The 21,462-nt window shown below is 35.8% G+C and overlaps 3 protein-coding genes across 8 annotated transcripts in view; all 3 read left to right on the top strand.

Moving 5' to 3' along the window:
* The window catches only part of Kcc (solute carrier family 12 member kcc), a 66,204-nt gene extending 52,234 nt beyond the window's left edge, over positions 1 to 13,970 (top strand). For 3 of the 5 annotated variants that reach the window (XM_070666332.1, XM_070666337.1, XM_070666334.1), the window contains 12 exons: positions 1,203 to 1,300; positions 3,297 to 3,557; positions 3,838 to 4,023; positions 4,292 to 4,527; positions 4,685 to 4,875; positions 4,993 to 5,154; positions 5,391 to 6,829; positions 6,913 to 7,020; positions 7,170 to 7,223; positions 7,860 to 8,233; positions 8,305 to 8,444; positions 8,616 to 13,970. In XM_070666332.1, coding sequence (XP_070522433.1) covers positions 1,203 to 1,300; positions 3,297 to 3,557; positions 3,838 to 4,023; positions 4,292 to 4,527; positions 4,685 to 4,875; positions 4,993 to 5,154; positions 5,391 to 6,829; positions 6,913 to 7,020; positions 7,170 to 7,223; positions 7,860 to 8,233; positions 8,305 to 8,444; positions 8,616 to 8,707 — 3,341 coding nt within the window. In that variant the 3' untranslated portion in view covers positions 8,708 to 13,970. The remainder of the gene's footprint in view (positions 1 to 1,202; positions 1,301 to 3,296; positions 3,558 to 3,837; positions 4,024 to 4,291; positions 4,528 to 4,684; positions 4,876 to 4,992; positions 5,155 to 5,390; positions 6,830 to 6,912; positions 7,021 to 7,169; positions 7,224 to 7,859; positions 8,234 to 8,304; positions 8,445 to 8,615) is intronic. The other 2 variants (XM_070666333.1, XM_070666335.1) reach the window with 2 other exon arrangements.
* A 209-nt stretch (positions 13,971 to 14,179) lies between these two features.
* On the top strand, positions 14,180 to 15,393 carry Nd-b17 (NADH dehydrogenase (ubiquinone) B17 subunit). The gene is made up of 4 exons (XM_070666380.1): positions 14,180 to 14,334; positions 14,641 to 14,902; positions 14,984 to 15,085; positions 15,172 to 15,393. Exons 1-4 carry the CDS (start codon positions 14,327 to 14,329, stop codon positions 15,307 to 15,309), a joined length of 510 nt encoding a protein of 169 aa, XP_070522481.1. The 5' UTR covers positions 14,180 to 14,326; the 3' UTR covers positions 15,310 to 15,393.
* Positions 15,394 to 15,532: 139 nt separating this feature from the next.
* On the top strand, positions 15,533 to 17,400 carry Rrp42 (exosome complex component Rrp42). Of its 2 annotated transcripts, XR_011546630.1 has the most exons (6): positions 15,533 to 15,733; positions 15,861 to 16,060; positions 16,140 to 16,500; positions 16,688 to 16,843; positions 16,923 to 17,102; positions 17,201 to 17,400. XR_011546630.1 is itself a non-coding variant. In XM_070666375.1 (5 exons), exons 1-5 carry the CDS (start codon positions 15,677 to 15,679, stop codon positions 17,025 to 17,027), a joined length of 879 nt encoding a protein of 292 aa, XP_070522476.1. In that variant the 5' UTR covers positions 15,533 to 15,676; the 3' UTR covers positions 17,028 to 17,400. The 2 variants fall into 2 exon arrangements, 1 of the variants encoding a protein (XP_070522476.1); XM_070666375.1 differs by having other exon boundaries at positions 16,923 to 17,400.
* The last annotated feature ends 4,062 nt before the right edge of the window (positions 17,401 to 21,462 follow it).

Genomic DNA, 21,462 nt, shown 5'->3' on the forward strand with positions numbered 1-21,462 from the left:
AGCTATTGCCTTGTTTACGCCGATCGCGTAATGTCCATCGCGTAACGTATTTTACTGGCGGCGTTATATTCGCCCGTTTCCCCAAGTAGATTAAGAGCGAAATTTGCGGCTCTGATATGTCACGCTGAAGCTTCTCAAGTAGACAGGGATAAGAGGAGCTTTCTCTCATGACTACCAAGTGAGAACCCCTTCTTCCCGGCGCGACGTAAGAATGGTTGCATAATCCGCTTCGCCGTTCTCTCCTTCTTCCTTTTGCGCGCTCCTTTAGGTTTATTTTTTACGCTTATCCTTCTTAAATTTCTGCACCAACAAAGGAAACTCGCTTAGGTGTTGTAATTTCTCTAAGTCACGAAACTTCACCAGGCAATATTGTCCACTCGTATATTTTTATTAAAATAAAATTTTTTAACATTCCGCGCTAATTTGTATTAATCGATATTTATCTTTAAATATTCCGCGACGATAATTCAGAGCTCGGGGAAAAAATCGTATCGATGAACTTTTTCTTTTTTTTTACAATTTTTAAGACTTTAAATAATATAAACGAGTTTAAAGGTAGAATTGACTCCTTCGGGAAACGATTAATCAATCATAGAATTCTGTATTCGAGTATTGCGGTTTCTTCATGCTGGATAAGAAATATATCTCCGCTGGGATGAACATCTTGATGGAATACCGAGAGAGAGAACGAGAGAGAGTCGAGATTCGCTGAGAGAGACAAATGGGCTAAGAGGCTGGGGCTCTCCTCGCGAGACCGACTCTGAATTCGCGTTGATAAAAATTCTGTCAGGTCGATTAACGACCGTACGTGCCAGTTGGAACGTTGCCATTTGTATCGCGGGATGATGTTACATTGGGAGTTAACCCTTTAACAGTATCGCAATGTCGTTAGATGCTCACCAGCCTCTGGCTTTCTTCTCGCGTATGAAATACGTGAAAAAGATGCTAATGTGGAAAAATTAAGTACGCTCGAGTAATGCAAGCTAAATTGCACGTGAAATACAACTTTAATTTATTTTATTTTATTTTTCTCGCAAAGAGACACGAATTTTCATCAAAACGCGCTTAACGGTTTCTCTTAACAGCAGTCTCTAAGTATTTTTTTTTTTTTTTTCGATGACTAAAAATTTTCTTTTCAAGAACTTTAAAACCTAGACAAAACAACAAATAATTAATTACCCGTTCTTTTCTTATTTTTCCAGGCGATGGAGGCGGCGCAGGCGAAGATGGCGATCCCATTGTCAGCAGCACCAACTCCGAGAAGAAATCAGGATATGAGACCAATCTGTATCTCTACAGTGTAAGTACAAAAATGAACGTCTAGTAAATTGAGTTTTTATCTCGCAATGTTATATTTTTAAACGTGTTTATTCGCATTAAAATTAACGAGCATACTTAAGTGAAAGGGTAAAATTTTATACGTTGTAAAAAAAAAAATTAGTACATAATTTAATTTGTTAACTTTTAGCGTCTGTGTCATCTTTATTAATCACTCGCTCGTTTTCTTAACGTCTTCGAAGAGATTATCTACGTTGACGCAACTAATGAAGTTTACTATAATAATTATCATATTGTATTATTATAAAATATGCAGACCTGCAGACGGAATTATCTCGTCGAAGATTATTTATCGTAAAATCAAAATGATCAATTCTCTTCATCCCTTTCCATTATAAAGTTACGGAATTATATTTTTATACGAGATACACAGTCTCTCCTGAACAGCGTCTTGCAATGCCTTAAACCTTTGAGAAAACAGGAATTTTGTAACCGCTAAGAATCCTTTTCTGAATTGCTGTTCTTTCATAACGAAAGTTAAGCCGCGCACTCGGGGGCTAAGTCTTTTCCTCCCTTATCCTCTCTCCTGTCATTGTTCTTGCTTGCAGTTTTAACGAAGGACTCTATTACTTTCTTTACCGTAAAAGCAACCGACAAGCTTCCACGTGGCCCAGTTTTCTTATCTTCCTTAGTTCGGTTTAAAACTACTATATTATCGAATTATGAATCTCGCACGAGGCAAGTATTGTGCCCTGTTCTTTCGGTGAATCCGATAATTCACTCTATTTTAGCTCGGCACTATCGTATTTCTCGTTCGAATACTACCGCAATCGAAAATAAGCCCGAGAAACGTACAAGTAATAGCTGTATATTTTTATTGGGCGTAAATTTTCTTGAAATATTAAAAAAAAAAAATTATAATGTATTAATCTCAAAAAGAAAAAGCAAAAAAATAAATGTGAAAACCTTTAACGAAACAAATAGTTTTATTAAAATTCATAAAAAGCGTAAATTAATGGATTTTATTCATCAAATTAATTAAAAAATAACTAATGCGACTGCCTTTGATCAAATAACGAAAACGAAAAAGGACGAAATTATTTTAAGTATTATTTTAACGGGAGTAGATTAGAGATAAGACGGGAAAAATGCGTTACAATTTCTCGAAGAAAATTGCCGCGTGTTAAAGGATCTTTTTAAGTAAAGGAATAAGGTCGTATTCTCTTTTTCTTCGCTACATTTGTTATGCAGTCTGTATTTTCTATGTGATATGCAGGCAGAATGCCCGATGTGAAAATTAGTCGTCGCGAAATTAGATCGACAACGTGTAATATCGTCGTAACGAGATTGCAGGGAACTTACATGACAAAGGGCTAACAATTTCCATAAAAGCGTCCCGACGGACGGAGTTACGCGACACTTTCCCGCAAAAGTTTGTCAATAAAATTGCAAATGAAGTTGTGACGTTCCTTTCGGCATAATAAAGAATCTTTCACGGGAAATCGTAAGATCGCAATGGGCGAGAGTCGCAATTCGCCGCTATACGTATAACCGCGCGAGTGATAAGAGTCAACGATCGGTCGTACGCCTTAAATCCCCGGAATTGTTTCGCAATCTATCCAATAGAAAAGTCTACGTGCTAAAAATAAGAAAAAAAGGATATCTAAATGTATATACGGTTGGTTAAAAGTAGAAAAATTGATACACAACCGTACGAAAGTAGTGAAAGTCTATATGATCGGACAGCCGCGACTCGCAAAGTCCATAATTCTTAAACTATCTTTCGTGATATATCTTTCAAATATATAAATGTATCCATACTGTCGATGTTTAAACGGAACGTGAATAAAATACTCGCATTGTAATTTTTCATTCAAAGAATTGTTTTTCTCGATTAAAATATCGTGTGTTCGTTGAAATGTTATAAAAGAAAAGAAAAAAAATATACCTTGCGTCTAAATCTCGTAATTATACGCGATCGGCGGATAGACAAAGATTAAGATAAATCCACCTTGTAGGAGGAGATGGAGGATCGGCCGCGGATCTCGACATTGCTCAACAGCTTGGCTAACTACAGCAACACCATCCCTGCTGCGACTGACCCGGACAAACCAGCTCCACCTACGGGGGGTGGAGCACGGATGGGTACCCTCATAGGTGTCTACTTACCGTGTATCCAGAACATCTTCGGTGTGATCCTCTTTATCCGGCTGACATGGGTAGTTGGTACAGCCGGCGCTATCCAGGGATTCCTCATCGTGCTTTGCTGCTGTTGTGTCGTGAGTATATTCGCCCGCCGAGCGTATAACTGCATCGAAAAGAGTTGACTTTCCGTCTACTAAGAAGGCATTAAAAAATGAAAAAGAATTTATTATAAAATGTGAATAAAAGTAATTAAAATATATGAATATACAAATTTTTTTTTTAATATACAGCTCTAAGAGGACGAAAATTTTTTAAATATCTTTGTCAATGTGCCTTTAAAGAAATTAATGATTTCTTTCGAGAATTAATTTTGGGGAATGTAAACCGCTAACGATTATTTCTTCATACGCTCAGACGATGCTGACGGCGATCAGTATGAGTGCCATCGCCACTAACGGCGTAGTGCCGGCCGGTGGTTCTTACTTTATGATCTCAAGGAGCTTAGGACCGGAATTCGGTGGTGCAGTGGGTATGTTGTTTTACACTGGTACCACTTTGGCCGCCGCAATGTACATCATCGGTGCCGTTGAGATCGTTCTCGTGAGTATCAACTAATTAATAACGTTACGTTAATAAGAGCTTTCCTTATTAATTAATTGCAATAATTAATTAATACCTCGAAAGAGAAGTGAAAATATCGCAGCGCTTAACTGTAATGTTAAAAATTAGTAATCAGTTGAGGATTATTTCTTTGCTTTAGCGTGCATAAAATATCACGGTAAACTTTGTCGTTTAATTAAAATTTCAGTAATAAAGAAAATACATTTTTATAGGATGGAAAAATTAATTTTACAATATTTCTGCATAGACTTACATGGCGCCGTCACTCAGCATATTTGGCGACTTCACGAAAGATGCGAACATTATGTACAACAATTTCCGAGTATATGGCACCATTTTGCTGATGATAATGGGCACGATTGTCTTTGTGGGCGTGAAGTTTGTTAATAAGTTCGCCACTGTCGCACTGGCCTGCGTCATTTTATCCATTATCGCTGTTTACGTCGGGCTCTTCGTGAACTTTAATGGCAACGAGTCTCTAAAGTAATTTACGACATTAATTTCCTTATTATGTGATCATTACTGTCGAAATACCATTACATTTATAATACCGGGATAATAAATTATTATTGTAATTATGATTGTGAGATATAAATGTGAAAGATAGTGCGCTTTAAACAATAAAGACTTTGTATTTTAGATTGTGCGTGCTCGGCAGAAGGCTATTAAAGGATATCAACGTTTTAACCGATTGCAATAAAAGAATCGACGGTCCCTTGCATAAACTTTTTTGCAACAACACAAGACCGTATTCGTGCGATCCATATTATCAAGATAATAACATTACTATCATGAATGGTATCCGCGGCTTGGCGAGTGGCGTATTTCTAGGTAAAATTATAACCATTATTTAAAAAAATAATATTAATTATTGAAATACATCAGTAATATCAGTAGAATAATATATAAATATGATGGAATATATTCTTTGTTTTTTTTTTCTTGCAGAGAATATATGGAGCAGTTTCCAAGAGGAATCTCAATTTATTTCTTATGGACACGATCCGAAAGACATGGATATCTTAACCGGATCAAGTTATAACCAGGTTCAAGTCGATCTTACCACGACGTTCACTATACTTATTGGCATATTCTTCCCTTCTGTAACGGGTAAGCAGAAATTTTTAATAAATCATGTTTGTTTCTTTATTATATTACATAAATTACAAGACTTAAAATACAAATTAAACCACAGCAATTTAAAATTATATCGAGTTAAATTCTATAAATAATTTTGCTTGTCTTGCATTATTTTATGTAATTTTACATGTATAATTAAGTAAGCACAGTATTTTTATGAAACATTAATTTAAATTAAATATAATTAATAAAAAAATTATGTGCAGGTATCATGGCGGGCTCCAATCGATCTGGTGATTTAGCTGACGCTCAGAAATCCATTCCGATCGGCACAATTTGCGCGATCGTGACAACTTCCACCGTTTATCTATCCAGCGTTCTCTTATTCGCCGGGACCGTTGACAACCTGTTACTCCGTGACAAGTTTGGTCAGAGTATCGGTGGCAAGCTGGTGGTAGCGAATATGGCGTGGCCGAATCAGTGGGTGATCCTGATCGGTTCGTTCTTATCCACGTTGGGCGCTGGCCTTCAATCTTTAACAGGAGCGCCGCGATTGCTACAGGCAATCGCCAAAGACGGCATCATTCCTTTCCTGACGCCATTTGCTACCAGTTCCAGTCGAGGCGAACCTACTCGCGCTTTGGTGCTCACTGTATTAATTTGCCAAGGTGGCATCCTTCTTGGCAACGTGGATTACCTAGCACCGTTGCTATCCATGTTCTTTCTTATGTGCTACGGCTTTGTGAATCTCGCTTGCGCGCTGCAAACCTTACTACGTACGCCGAATTGGCGGCCCCGCTTCAAATACTACCACTGGAGCCTGTCGTTCCTCGGCCTGTCGCTTTGCATTGCTATCATGTTCATGACCAGCTGGTACTACGCATTAGTAGCGATGGGTATGGCCGGGTGTATCTACAAATATATCGAATATCGCGGCGCTGAAAAGGAATGGGGTGACGGTATTCGTGGTCTGGCGCTATCTGCTGCTAGATACTCGCTACTTAGGCTCGAGGAAGGCCCGCCACACACGAAGAACTGGCGTCCGCAGATCTTGGTCCTTGCTAAACTCACCGACGACTTGGTTCCTAAATACCGCAAACTCTTTGCTTTCGCGAGTCAGCTCAAAGCCGGCAAGGGTCTCACCATTAGCGTTAGCTGTATCTCTGGCGATTACACTCAGAACTCGGGAGAAGCGCTAGCAGCCAAGCAGAGCCTTAAAAAGATTGCAGCGGAGGAAAAAGTAAAAGGTTTTGTCGATGTTCTTGTCGCGAAAAACATTGTCGAAGGATTGAGCTCGCTAATACAAAACACTGGACTTGGCGGATTGAAACCGAATACAGTGATACTGGGTTGGCCGTACGGTTGGCGGCAATCGGAAGAAGAAAGAACCTGGCGAGTCTTTCTGCAAACTGTAAGAAGTGTTGCGGCTGCAAAAATGGCATTGCTGGTGCCTAAAGGCATAAACTTTTTCCCGGATTCTACCGAAAAGATAATTGGCAATATTGACGTATGGTGGATCGTACACGACGGTGGCCTATTAATGTTACTGCCGTTCCTACTGAAGCAACATCGCACTTGGAAGAACTGCAAAATGAGAATTTTCACGGTCGCGCAGATGGAGGATAATTCAATACAGATGAAGAAGGATCTAAAGAAATTCTTGTACGATTTGAGAATTGAAGCAGAAGTCGAAATTGTTGAAATGGTAATTTTATTTATTAGTAATCTCGCAAAGTTTTTTTTTTTTTATTTTATTTATATTTCATATTTTTATATTTTTTTTTACAGACAAACACCGATATCTCCGCATATACGTATGAACGCACCTTGATTATGGAACAAAGAAATCAGATGTTACGCGAATTGCAATTGAATAAAAAACAATCACTAGGAGTGGTAAGTATCGATCTCTGAAAAAATTAAGGGGAAAATAGATTGAAATTACTAAAATATATACAAGCATATATAATGCTAAATAATGACAAATGGTGACGGTGTTACTGATCGGTGTGTGTCTGTTTGTTGCGTGCTCTTCATGGATAAAGGTGCAGACACTGGTGGACTTCAACGAGGTACCCGCCGAGGAAAAATTACCTCTGGTTTGTCAGATTACCCTCGGAGTTCCAGTTTATGCCTTTCCCCCATCATTGTTTCCATTGCACCGATGATTTTACGTATTCCTTTTACATGATATCATATAACATCTCATTCCTATTTTCAATAATATTAAGATGGAAGAAACTGCCGCGGATAGCAATATTTTACAATTTACTATAAATTTATTAAATATTTTTGAATTTATAAGACTTTAATAAATAGACTAAATAATATATTAAGCATTAAAAGTTCGTAAAAATTTTATATTTTTAAAATTAATGAAAGATATATAATATTTAGTAAAAATTAAAAGCTTGAATATTTGTTAATTCCTAATTTTATGAAAAGTAAAATGTTTTACTTTTAAAATTCATGACTAAATTGGAAACAAAACTTTACGAAATTACTTATGTTATTTAGCGGCTATGTTGGTTTGTTTTTTCCTATCCATCATCATCTCAGGAACTCCTCGCGTTTTTCAATTTCGGCTTAATTAGCACGATTGCTTACATAGATAGTATTGATTTGATGGCCATAGCGCTTTAATACTAGATTATTAGTTACCTTTCGACTGACTATCCCCTGCTGTATAGAATAAAGCCTTTGCTTATTCATTTAATCGTATTATTATGGTACAGGTACAGGCGATTGTAGATCATCATCACAACGTGGATGCCAAAGTACCAACAAAGGTGAGGTTCCAGGAGCCGAATACTCCGAATACAAACGTGACCGACGACACGAAGCTGATGCAGGAAACTGAATTAAATAATAAAGAAGATGTTGCTGAAGAAGTAAATGAGAAAGATGAGGCTAAAGAAAACAACGAAGAGACAAAGCTGATTAGTAGCTCTTCCAAGGCGGAGAATAAAGAGAATTCAGAAAAGGAAGCAAAAGAAGCGAAGGAGGAAAAGGAGGCGAAGGAAGCAAAGGAGGCAAAGGAAGCGAAAGAAAACGAGGCGTTAGAAAATAAGAGCCAAAGTCCTGAGATTAAAAAACCTACGATTACTCCGTAAGTCACAATTAATTTTCTTTATTTTAATATTAATGACGTTTATTTTTTAACGAACAATTGTGTAACAGTGACGAGGGTGACGTGAGACGTATGCATACTTCATTAAAACTTAATGAAGTAATTCGTAAAATGAGCAGCGAGGCTCAGTTGGTTATTTTAAATCTTCCTGGACCACCGAGGGATACGAAAATGGAGCGTGAATCTAACTGTATCCTTTCAGTCACTACACTATTTATAAAATTATTAATTTTTATTACAACGATAAATTATTAATTATAATTTAATAAGTAAATTTTAAAATAAGCAATGATGTGTTTCAGAGGATAAATTAAAAAAAAAAAAGAATATACCGTGATTTTCCTTGATTGCTAAAAATTAGATATGGAATTTCTCGAGGTGCTCACCGAAGGCTTAGAAAGAGTATTGATGGTGCGGGGTAGCGGACGTGAGGTGATCACCATCTACTCGTGAACTGAAGCAACGGGAACTGATACCGTTGCCTTGTGGAAGCAGAGCTTTAGTTCTTTACTTCTCAGTGACCTAAACGACACTATCCTAAGGACTGTACTGCTCTTGTGCCATTGTCTGCGCAATTACTTGCGTTGCGCGCTCTGAAAGTCGTTAAAGTGAAGAGGATAATGACGACGACAGCGATTGTTCATATCGGACATAGAAGACGAAGTTTCACTGAAGCTGATTTATTCCATGGATTACTACGATCGTTGTCCGAATGATGAAGCCAAAAGCGATGATGCCAAAGGATAGGTTTTCTTTAAATGAATTTCCGAACGTAGAACGTGCAGGTTTATGTGTCAGATATGTACATGTCAGGGGAGGTCGCGTGAAACAGCACGCGCTGCTCAGATACAGATTCGACAATTTTAACTTCATCGGACAGAACACACTCTCAAAAATCACTGGTACAAAAAGCTGTAGCTCAAAGAGATCCGAGTAAACGTCACTTTGATTCAATTTCTTGCAACCGACAGCTAAAATCACGTTTAACGAAAGGGAAAGAGCAAAAGTAAGGACGGTAGAAAGGGGAGGGGGGGAATAATCAAAATTTGGTCCGAGGCTAAGGTCGAAGCATCTACGAAACCACTGCCAGACTTCCTTCTAAATGCTTCGCGTTTAACCAAAGACGCGAGAGGCTCATTTTTCTACATGCATTGTCGTTAATAGAGAAAGAATAAGAGTAGTAGGTACGTATATAATTTTATTGCTTGATATAGGTGAACATAGAGTAGCCTAGAATAGCGCCGACTTTTATTATGATTATATATATATATGTGTATTTGATAATAGAAAACGACGACGACGAATGTGTCGCGAAGTATTATTGCATTTCCTTCGGGGGATTGAGACCCCGTTCTTTTTTCCAGTTTCGCGCGGAAATCTCTACGTACATAAATACACGCAAAACATATATGCAGACACATGTTCGCGCGCGTTTGTATCGTCTTTAAGGCCTACTGGTCCAAGATGCCACTACCACTTATTAATCGATAACACCAAGTGAAGTTGAATCGTGACGCAAGAAGTGCAACCCGAAAGACTCAATGCCAAAATACGCGGCAATCCTTACCGAATCTCATCGAAAAATAAAAAAAAAATATATATATATATACATATAGCGATAGTATATGTAAGATAATTCTAATCGCATTAAATGTCGTGTGCATGTCACGTTTCACGCGTAGCCCCGTTTCCGGCCACGCTTCATTTAGATAGGCCTTCTCTAATGTACCTAATTAATCAGCGAACGCGAAATGATCACTCTAGTAGTCACTTCTCTCAGTTTCTTTGATATCATTGATAAATCAACGCATTTTAATTAAATTACCCCGATGAGATAACCGTGGTAATTACTTTTTTTTTTATTAAAAAAGAGGAAGAAAAAGTTAATCTAATTAAAGTCAATTCTATCTCTAAAAGAGACGAAATTGATTTAAACTTTTATATTACCGATCTAGAGCTAGTTGCTTTTTGATTCTAACAAAAATCAAGAAATTAACCACGTTACTTTTATTCTTATAACAATAAAAGTTGTGAGAATTTTCTAATTTATTTTTTATATTCTTTTTAACGATTAAAAGTTTCGAAAAAACTGAGATAGAGATGACCGCGAGACTACAGCGTTCAATGTAATATTTATTAATAATTAATACTACTTAATCAATGTCCGTAAATTATATTACGATAAGAATTATGCGGAATTACGCACCACGACTTGTCGAATCTGTAAAAGTTTTTGCAATTAGCGAAATGATGAGATGAATTATTTGATCGTATATATAGAATGTGCCGAAAGAATATCGCGTCTTCTGTCAATCGCAGTCATTAAAAGATGATTGTCCCAAAATTGGACATTAAAATAGATGTAACTCATAGAATTTAAATAAGTTTAACTTATATGGATAATATATTTTGTTCTTAAATTCGTTTTTAGACTTTACTAAATATTCAATTATTAAATATATTATTATAAAATAAATTTATTAAAAAAAAAAAATTAAAACGCGATAGTTTTAGGTGCATTCTTATATATGTATATATGTATGTACATTCACATTGTTCATTGTAAAGTACATGCACTGTCCTGCAATACCTGTAGCTAGATAAAAAGAAGAGAAAGAGAAACGTGAAAACGTTAATTATATGAAAGTGTATTGGATTAAAAGAAAGGGTGAGCGTGAAACGATATCGCTGCTGACCCGATAGCATAGGTAAAGAAGAATATTTACAATGAATGGGAGAGAAAAGATTTTCTATATATACATATATTCCACGCGTTTAATTGTTTTACTTTCGTCTTCGTAACGTAATTTTAACGTGGAATCGAATTGCGTCAGTTATCCTGAAGCGAAAAGATTTGATCCTTGACTTCACGACTATTGGAAGTGAAAACTCGTCTCAACATTAATCCGATGGTTATTTACAAGCAATATATATCTCCATACCAATCGCATCACGACGGACGCGTATCAAGAAATAAAAAAATTAGATACATATAAATGTAAATGTATAGGGAACGTATATGCATACACATTATTATCTGCCTTCCCTCTTTCTCTCTTTCTCTTTCTTACATACACACACACACAAACGCGCGCGCACGTGTGTGTATGTATATGTATATATAGATATGTACATCTCTCTCTTTCTCGTCCACAATGTTTACGACATATACTTTATAATTTTATTACGTTACGTATTGATTGCATATATTTTATGTGTACTTATATTCGATATAGGTATTGGCACTGCATAGTTTATACAAGACATGTTGACACTATGAGAAAGTTTATCACAAATGCGAGTCGAACTGTTGCCGGATAAATCGCTATATACATGTTGTACATAAGCACGTAGGTAAAGAGAAAAAGGAACAAAAAAAAGAGGAAAGTGATTGCATGTTTATCGTTGAAAGAATTTGAAGAGAATGTGAAAGAGGGAAGGAGGATAAAAAAAAAGAAAATAAAGAAGAGGAAATGAAAAATCCTTTACACAGATCGAACAGTATTGCAGTATTCTGCTGCCGCTTTAATATTTTACTATATCGTATTTACTTTAAATGCACAATGACCACATGGCACACAAACGTACGCGTATGTGAGCCAAGGAGGATGAAAATTATGTGAGATAAAAATTAGAAAAATAAAATCGAGTTGACGGTCGCTTTTAGCTCCTTCGCTCTTCTTAGTTTAATAGCGAAATTCGATAGCCTTAGAAATTGCTTACGCGATTTTCATTCTATTTGGCTGATAGTGCGTGCTATCGGCAATAGCAAGGATGCGTCCGGCGTTTGCGGTTTTATGTTCGCTTTGCGGAAACAGAATGGTTCTTAGACCGCGTTTTGGATACGCTATCTCCGTTACTATGAGTAACTCCCTGTAATTGCATTTTGTAAGATAGATCGCAAAAGACTGAACAAGCGAGCAGTGGCGGAAACAGTGAAACACGTATGCGAACCCATTATGAATAGGTAAAAAAAAAAAAGCGCACAATACTTTGGCTATAAAGAAGTTTCCACCGCTGCAAAGTAGAAGATAAGATAACTATTTCAGACGATGAATAAAAGCGAGAGTTAAACTGCGATGCAACTACTCCGTCTTACCCGTTGATCGGCGGAGAGTATCTTAAATGCTGTTGGAGATATTGTTCTATTTCTGCAATCTATTTCGGACAGTTATAAAAATATGAAACACGAGAGAAACGTCTTTCTTCTCGAGAATATGTAGTCTTATTTCGCGAGATCGATCGAGGTATTCTGATCTCCGTGGAATATTCCCGGGTCGCTTTTCCCGGTCTCGAAAGAAGTTTCTTTGTTAAATTATTTACGTCGCGAATTTTTAGAACGTAAATTTCGGGCGACGGAAGCGCAAACTCGGTTGCCATCATGTTAGTAAATCGTATAATAACTGCGGGGCTTGGCATTTGTCGTGGCGGCGTTCTGCGCCGCGTTCCATTTAAAATGGAACGAGGCGTTCTGGATTTAAATCACCTCTAGGCTGTGAGATGCGAGCTAAGCAGCGGACAAACTTGCTCGAAACCTCAATCATATGTGTCAAATCAAGTATAAATCTACTTTTAACGTATAATATCGTATAACCAATTAAAGAAAAAAAAAAAAAAGAATGAAAAAAAAGAAAAAAGAAAAAAAAAAGAAAGAGAAACCTTTTACCAAAGCTCCCAATAGGAGATGTACACACGACTTACTTCTCACTTCAAAAAATACGACGATTTTTTTCTGCCCTTAGGACTCGAATAAAAGAAAAATATATTTATTGACTCCCACGTGGGAAAGAGAAAAGAAAAATGAAATATTGATATAGAGAAATAAAGATGTTATTAATTATACATACAGAGCGGACCCGAGGCGAGAAAATGGGAGTTGGATGGATAGGGACGCGTCTTCGAATTTGAGGTAACTCTTACCTTAACATCCTCGTTCGTTAAGTATCTTATTTTAGATTTGCGTAACGTATTATCCACCGGTCAAGCCCTTGTTGCTTGTACCTCTAACGTGCAAGCTTGTCAAACGTACTTAATTTGGAAATATCTGTACTTACACACGGCTGACGTGCTCGTTGAGGAAAAATGTAATCCTAATATTCGTCGACGCGTTCCTGCTATAAATTCCGCCGATTCTGGTCCACATTATACATATATATGTTTGTTATATGTGTACAAGGTGTCTGCTTTCTTTTGACAATAGATACTGCAACGGAAAAAAAGTGTGTCTCAGAGGAAAGAACAAAAGGCAGCTTTTTCTGATACAGAGATACGCAATTCTGAGAGAATTCGTACGGAACTTACGCGTATTGATCACATAATTGTCTTCGCTCAATGAATTGACATACGTTTCTCCACAGGCTCGTCCGCAAATTGTTATGTTAACTTCTTTAATTAATTTGTTTCAATCGGGACGTCTCGAGACGCTGCTCGTAACTGTTGCTAGGAGGAAGTCAAACACAGTTGGGAGGACACCCTGTGCACACATACGATGTACGAGATAATATATTTGTAGATACAGATTTTAGTCACATCTAAATAGTATATAGAGTCAATACTGTGAAAAAGCCTGTAACTTACCTACCTATACCCTCTAGTTAATAGATATAATGACACTTGTAATTGATTTTCGAAAGATAAAGTATATGAATGAACAAAATATACTGTGAGAGAGTCGATTATAAATAAATGAATAAATAAATAAATGATATACCTACGACGGAAACGTGTTGATTAACACCACATCGTGCATTTAATCGTAAGATTAGTAATCAATAAAAATTCTTCTTTTATTTTAGCTGCACAGTCTCCTTTTAAAAGTACATGGACGAACATAAAAATACGTTAACGATATAGCACAATAAAAATAAAATTAAATAAGGCAAGATAAGTAACTTATGGTAAATTACGTCAGTTTGAAACGTTTAGTTCTCCGTTTAAGAGATGGCGCGGATTGGAACTTCTCCTGGGTGCGATGTGACGTAACAGAGGGAACTAAGTAAAGCTAACCTTACTGTCAGTTTGGAGAATTGGTGTTTATAAAATACCAAAACTCACGTAATCTTCGAGGGAATCATGGCACGGTACGATATTTACGTTCTATTTCGTAGACATTTAAAATCCTGCACTTTGTAGAATATATAATAATTAATTTATACGCAAAAAATATATTAATAAAACCTTGATAACATTCATCAGTTTTCACGTACCAATAATTACGTTATACATTTCCAAGCTCACGTAATTGTAACAATTTACTTTGCAATCCTTATTCAATCTTTTCGTTATAAAAAGTTGAGAAAATAATGTTTTAATAACGTTCGGTTATTTGCATTTGCGCAATAGTTTAGTATATATTTTATTCTAATTTAATTAATTAATTTTTTCAGTGTACCCGAGATCCCGGATACGAAAGCCGATTATGGAGAAAGGCCTATGTCCATATTGCGCCGTGTCGGGCGCGAACGGGAACGGATGCTGGGAATGACGGACGAAGAGCGAGCATGGAGAAAAAAATGGTTGGATTCTCAGAAACTTGCACCTGAAGAACCGGTGTTACCAAAGAACTACTATCAACAGATGTACAATCCGATCAGGAGATTCTACATGGCACCTATGAATAAATTTCAAAATATGATGGAACCACTTTTGGTAACAAAGCTAAATAATATCAAGAATTACACTGACATACACTTATCATGTCGAAAAACTAATAATTTCTCCTGTTGATAGAGTAAAAATGGAGCCTTTATATTACGACACGCTATAACTAGATCAGTGATGGGTATTTTTGCAATCTATTGTGTTTACTATCATCTGAAGTACAACAAAATGGTAGGCAATAATTAATTTTTAACTGAATGTCAGCTTTCAGTAAAGCGTGTTATATATTTTGTATGACTTTGTTAATTTTTTTTTAGGATTGGCAAAGAAATGGTGGGTGGAAAGTAACATTAAACAGACCGATAATGTATCCCGACAATAAAGACTTAACAGCCTTATATAAAACGAAGGGCAGTGAATTCCATGTAAATAATTTCGACAAGTCTCCTATATAAATCTCAAATTAAAAATATAATTACTTCCCTGTACAGTAGTAAGTAAAGTAAAAGAACACATGTTAATAAATAAAATTAATAATATATTGTTACCTTGATATTATCCTTTTCGCAAAATATTCTTTAAATTAAGACAAAGTTTAAAAAAAATCGAGGTTCGGATTTAGTCCAAAATCACCTTGAGAAATCGAATGAGCAGTGAGCAGTGAGCACCACTGTCGCTAGAGTAGCAAAAATTATTCTTTAGTAAAGGTTATGTCGTCTTCTTACACCGGCATAAACGTAACGAGACTAACGGATACTCGCGTTCATGATCGCGTTTATCAAATAAAACCAACATTAAATTGACAAGATCAATTTTTGAGAGATGGCTGAAACCCCCTTGAGTTTAGGCGAGAAGACGTTTATCATTCACGGAATAGACGTAAGTTTATTAAACACGTGTTACTGTTTCCAATAATCCGATATGCATGCATCCCCGCGTTTGTCAGAATTTATTCAGTAATCTTTGCAAATTGCGTTACGAATAATAATTAATTCGTTAATTTCAGCTTGACCTAAGGAACGATGGCAGATCTAGGCATCAATATCGCTCCATCGAAATCGAAACCAGATTAATGAAACATGCACATGGATCAGCAAGATTACGTATAGGCAATATTACAGATATATTAGTCGGTGTAAAAGTGGAAATCGACACGCCGCACGCTGAAAAACCACACGAGGGCAAATTAGATTTCTTTGTGGACTGGTAGGCATACATTTATTACTTGTTATTATATTTAAGTTAATATATTCAAGTGCCATATTTTTAATTTTTTTTTTTTTAGCTCTGCTAATGCAACACCAGCATTTGAAGGTAAAGGTGGAGATGATTTGGCAACTGAGATAAGCAATGTTCTTTCTATGGCTTATCAGACACCAAATGCCTTTGACTTAAAACAGCTGTGCATAATACCGTATAAGAAGTGTTGGAGAATGTATGTAGACATTTTAATTCTTCAATGCGGTGGGAATTTATTCGATGCCGTTGGCGCTGCAGTAAAAGCGGCATTGTACAATACTGAAATTCCAAGGGTGATTACTGCAACTCTTGACGGTGGCGAACCAGATATTCAGATATCGGATGATCTTTATGACTGCATTAAACTGGATGTTACAAATTATCCACTGGTAGTAACAGTATGCAAGGTATGGAAACTAAACTACTGTAAAATAAAAAATTAATATGAAACTAAGTTCTTATATTTTTTTCATATAAAAGCACACTTTTAATTTTTGCAACTTTTTATTAATTGTTCTGTACATTTTAGGCAATAAAAATTCAATGTTTATTTTATAAATATGTTAATTACTGAAAAAAAATTTTTTTTAATAGGTCGGTGACAATTTCGTGATAGATCCAACGTCGGAAGAAGAATCCTGCAGTACAGCTAGTATCCTTATGTCCGTGATGCCAGACAGCAAAGTGACGTCTGTGGTCAAACTAGGATATGGTAGCTTGCTACCTAATACCTTGGTTAAGATGTTGCAGGTAATAATAATCTCTGCATATATGATACGCTAATTTGTTGAAGGCAAGTTATTTAAAATTAAAATTTTGGATTTTACAGGTCGGAAAAGACGTTGGTATCAAACTGAATGAGGCACTTATGAAAGGACTGGAAGATGAAAATAAACTCGGTCCGACGAAACCTATATTTGGCTTTTTACGATAATACCTAGTGCGTTATGAATTTGAAGATACAAATATATTTTTTTTCTACTTAATTGTGGACTTGTTAAGCTGCAAGGTACATTTCCTATGTTGAATTATAGCTATTTTTAATATTACGTTGTTAATTTTCTCAAACTCATGGGGTGTTTCTAATACTTGCAAATTTTTATAAAGTTGCAGCGACGTTTTTACTACTACGTGATGGAATTCAGTTTAATTGTATACGTGTGCTTTACGAAGTAAAATTTTGTTTTAAAATTGGAAAGTAATTATGGACGTTAAGAAAAAATTTTTATGAAGTGTCGTGAAAAGGTAAGTGTATATGTAATGATAGAGCAATGAATCAGTTAAATAAATGATACCAGAGCCATGTATATAGATTTCAACTATATACTATTATTTTTTAATTCAATAATAATTGTCCCGTTGTCTAATTCGGGCAAGTACATAAAAATCTCTTAAAACTTCGATAATTTCGGACTCTGAAGTTTAGCGCTCATTTATCGACTTTGCATAGTGTTTTCTTATTTATTTAATCTTTTTTTTTTTTCAATATATGTATGGAAAACTCGTATCGCGCTCTCGGAACGTGCTTAAATGACTTGTTCTTTGATCATTAATATTATCGGACTCTGCTTGCTTCGATCATATCTTGACAGGCGGATAATTGAACGCTTGACAATCAAAGTCGATAAATAACGCGCGTGCATACGCGCGCGATGAAGTTGGCTTGCCCAGCGAATATACAGAAAGTAACGCCTTTTCTCGTCCACAAGAATTAACATTGAGAAAAATAATTTCTGGCGCAATTGTTTTCAATAGCATTCATTTGTTGTAGTAGTAGGATATTCTTACGGTCGTATAAATATCCTCCATGAAGTCAGTTCGTTATAATAATGGACAGGGAAGCGGGAAAATTCGCACGAAGCTCGAGCTATGATAACGAAATCCGTTGTTTCATTTCTTCTTTCTTTTAACGATCCTTAAATAGAGTGGCTATTACAATGATTATGTTGAAAGTAGTGCTGAAAGTAGTGAAAGATATCTTTTTCATTTTTAGTTTCTTATAAATATTCTGTTCTTATACACAGCGTTTTTCTTCTTACGGATTTGTTAATAGTTTTGTACAGAGGTCCTAGCGTAAGTAATTCTTACATAATAGAATCGTTTTCTAGTGTATGTAATCGTGTGTGTAGTTACAAGTTCGTCAACGTATGTATATATATATTTATATTTAATACCATTGTTGCTTCCGAAAAAAAAAAAATCGGACGTCCGATTTTTTTTAGCAGCGGTGACATCGTCGAGCGACATGTAGGAAATCTCCCTTTCACACACACATTCTCTCTGTCTCTCTTTCTCTCTCGCTCTCTTGCTCTTTCTCTCTAACTTTCGTTTTAAATTAAAAAACAATTGAACATGACCAGGACCGAGAATTACATTTTTGCGTACCCATCAAATCGAAATTATTCACTTATAGAATAGCATTAGAGACGAATATATTCGTCGTTACATCGCGTGACGCATTTAAATAAAAGAAATTTAATTACCACAAATAAATTTTAAAACGCTACTCAATTTTCATGAGCAGGCATTAGATTTTAAATTGACAAGATACTGTTAAATGTTTGTTACAAAAAAAAAATATTATTTGCATGATTTCGCAAGTGAAAATGATTCAAATACGTCGCTTAATCGTGTCCAAGTTCATGACTCGCGAATTAGATCTGTAACGAAAAAGGAGCATTTACAAGGCCATGCTTTATGCACATATGTGTATCGGTGGAAGTTCATCTTCGAGATTATTACACTCGGTATCTCCTCGTCGTTTCTGTTACATTTTTACATTATCTACCATCGAAGCTTTTTTTTTTTAATAAATAACAAATAAGGAGCAATAGAACACTATAATCTCGCTTCTTCTTTTTTTTTTTCTTTTTTTTTTCTTTTTTTTTCTAATAAGGAACTAAACCTTAAGCTACGCTAACAATAGTGAACTCGCGGATTACTACCATCGAGACGTTAACACTTGTGTCATTTAACACGCTGATTCCCAGGCGGAACTAAAATACTTCGTCGAATTAAAAAAAAAAAAAAAAAATTAGAACACAATTGGCTTAAAGAGCAAGGTAATCGAAAAACTAAGATAATCGGGTTTTTTTTTAACAACGCCAGAAATCACAATAATGTATGTAAATGTAGTAATCAACGTGTCAATTATCCACCGCTATATAAATTTGTAAGCCTAAATCTTGAAACCTTTCAAACAATTGTTTATATCGGTCGCTTACGAAGATCAATCGCTATTCTAAATCGCAATTTATCAACAATTATTATGAAATTATTAATGAGAGTAATTGCTTATATCTTCGAGAGGAGGTAATATTTAAGCATAATCTCGAAAATCAGTTTATCAATTTTTTTTTTTCGTTTTTTCTTTTTTTTTTTCTTTAAGTACGTTAAAGCTACGTGTATTTCTATGCAATTCTCCGCGCATATAAATGAAAATATGTATACATATATTTTACATATATATGTGTATACATATTAAGTGTTTCGGAAGGAATGCGCACTCGACGACATTAAAATGTAGTCAGATTTAAGTTGACTGAGCTTTGGTCTCTTTTTTTCTTTTTTTTTTCTTTTTTTTTCTCTTTTTTTTTTTGATTTCTGCAGTATTAAATAATTTTGGCGCGACTGGGCTCCTAAATGAAATATTTGTTTGTGATAAAATTCGCTAAACGTCGGGACGAGCAACGCGACTGATGTATATTATTTAAGCTATGTACATTCTTGAAGCCTAATTCGCCAAAATTCTTTAATTTTCGACGACACACAATATCGTAGTTAACGATTTCGCGTTAACGAACGTTTCGAACGAGGTACGCGCGGCTCCTAAGATATTTCCTATAAATACAGAGTAACCCATTTTAATGAATGCTGTAAAATATTTCCTATATCATAAGCGAAATACAGCATGCCTTGTATATTATTTGCTTCGATATAAGGATACTATATATAAGGGAAAAAAAAGGGTAAGTGTCCCGATTATTTAATGCGAAATATTTCACTGCATTAATTACAACGGGACGACCTTTTTTTCTTTTTTTCTTTTTTATTTGTAAGATAACTGTATATGCATTTTATATCTAATTTATATTGGTAATTGTATTTATATTATTTATATTTGCATTTGTCTTTGTATTTATATAATTATGTTCATGTATGTATATTCGTATTTATATTCATATATTCATATGTTCATATTTATAATTGCATTTATGTTCATATTTATATTCGCATTCATATACCTCTATTTTTTATTTATAAAGCGCCCGGCGACGTCTGGGGCTCTAATATCTTTGTTCGAGAAATGCTCCTCGACATCTTCTTCGCGGATAGATCACGGAAACTGAACGACTGAAAAATCGGTGCATCCAAAATCTACCACGACTTTATTATGCTCGTCTAATACGGAAAAGTAAAATATCGGCGGGTGACGATGGATGAAAAAACGGCTATTCGAAAAAGTGCAGATCAAAAGCGTAAGTAGCAGTGAACAATTCCTCCTCTATCATCTCCTCCCCAATAAAAAAAAACAAAAAAATTAGAGTATCGATTCACACTCGTTCGACAGTTGTGAATAATCGTGTACTTTATTTATTTAACGTTTAATTAGACTTTCGCAAGTTCAAAATCCAGTTTAATCTTTCCCACACTCATTACCTCTATTTTAATTTTAATGTTCATACGATTATTATATAAGTGTCGCTCTCTTCACACTCGATTAATTGATTGCACGTGAGAAACAAACCCTCCTTTCTTTCTGTCTCTTTTCTTGTGTGTGTGTATTTTTTTTTTGTTTCTTTTTTTTCTTTTTTTAAATCCTCTCTTCCTCTTTATTATTAACTCTTATCTTGCACTCGGCGAAACATAATTGCATAACTTTCCTAAAATTTACCACACTTTAACCGCAATAAATAATGTATGTTACTCGCTGCTTACTTAATTAATTAAGTAATTTTACAATTGGCGACTCTTCTCGTCGCGCGCACGAGACGATCCCTCGCCGTACCCCGTAAAATTAGATAACAACAGAGACCCCCCGAGAGCTACCGACAAATTTTATCAGTAATCGTACAGCGGCCGTGCCGTTAAATCACACTAGGCGCGAATATACCCCACCGTCGTTGAGCGCAGCGATAATCGTGCGAATTGCTGTGCAAATACGTGAATGCGTCGCGAATTTTTTATTTCGTCAAATCGTTTAGCCGATCCTTAACTTTTCTCCGTACGTGAAACCACCGACGGGAGCGAAATGCACGACGAGAGAAAGAGAGAGATTATTCGCGATAGCCGCGAGGAGAGCCCGGAACGTCTCCTCTCGTTCCCGGCGGATGAAACTCCGTTCGCGCTACTGCCTCAGAGAAGCGGGC

Source organism: Cardiocondyla obscurior, linkage group LG14 (assembly GCF_019399895.1).
Source record: "Cardiocondyla obscurior isolate alpha-2009 linkage group LG14, Cobs3.1, whole genome shotgun sequence".
In the NCBI taxonomy this organism is placed as follows: domain Eukaryota; kingdom Metazoa; phylum Arthropoda; class Insecta; order Hymenoptera; family Formicidae; genus Cardiocondyla; species Cardiocondyla obscurior.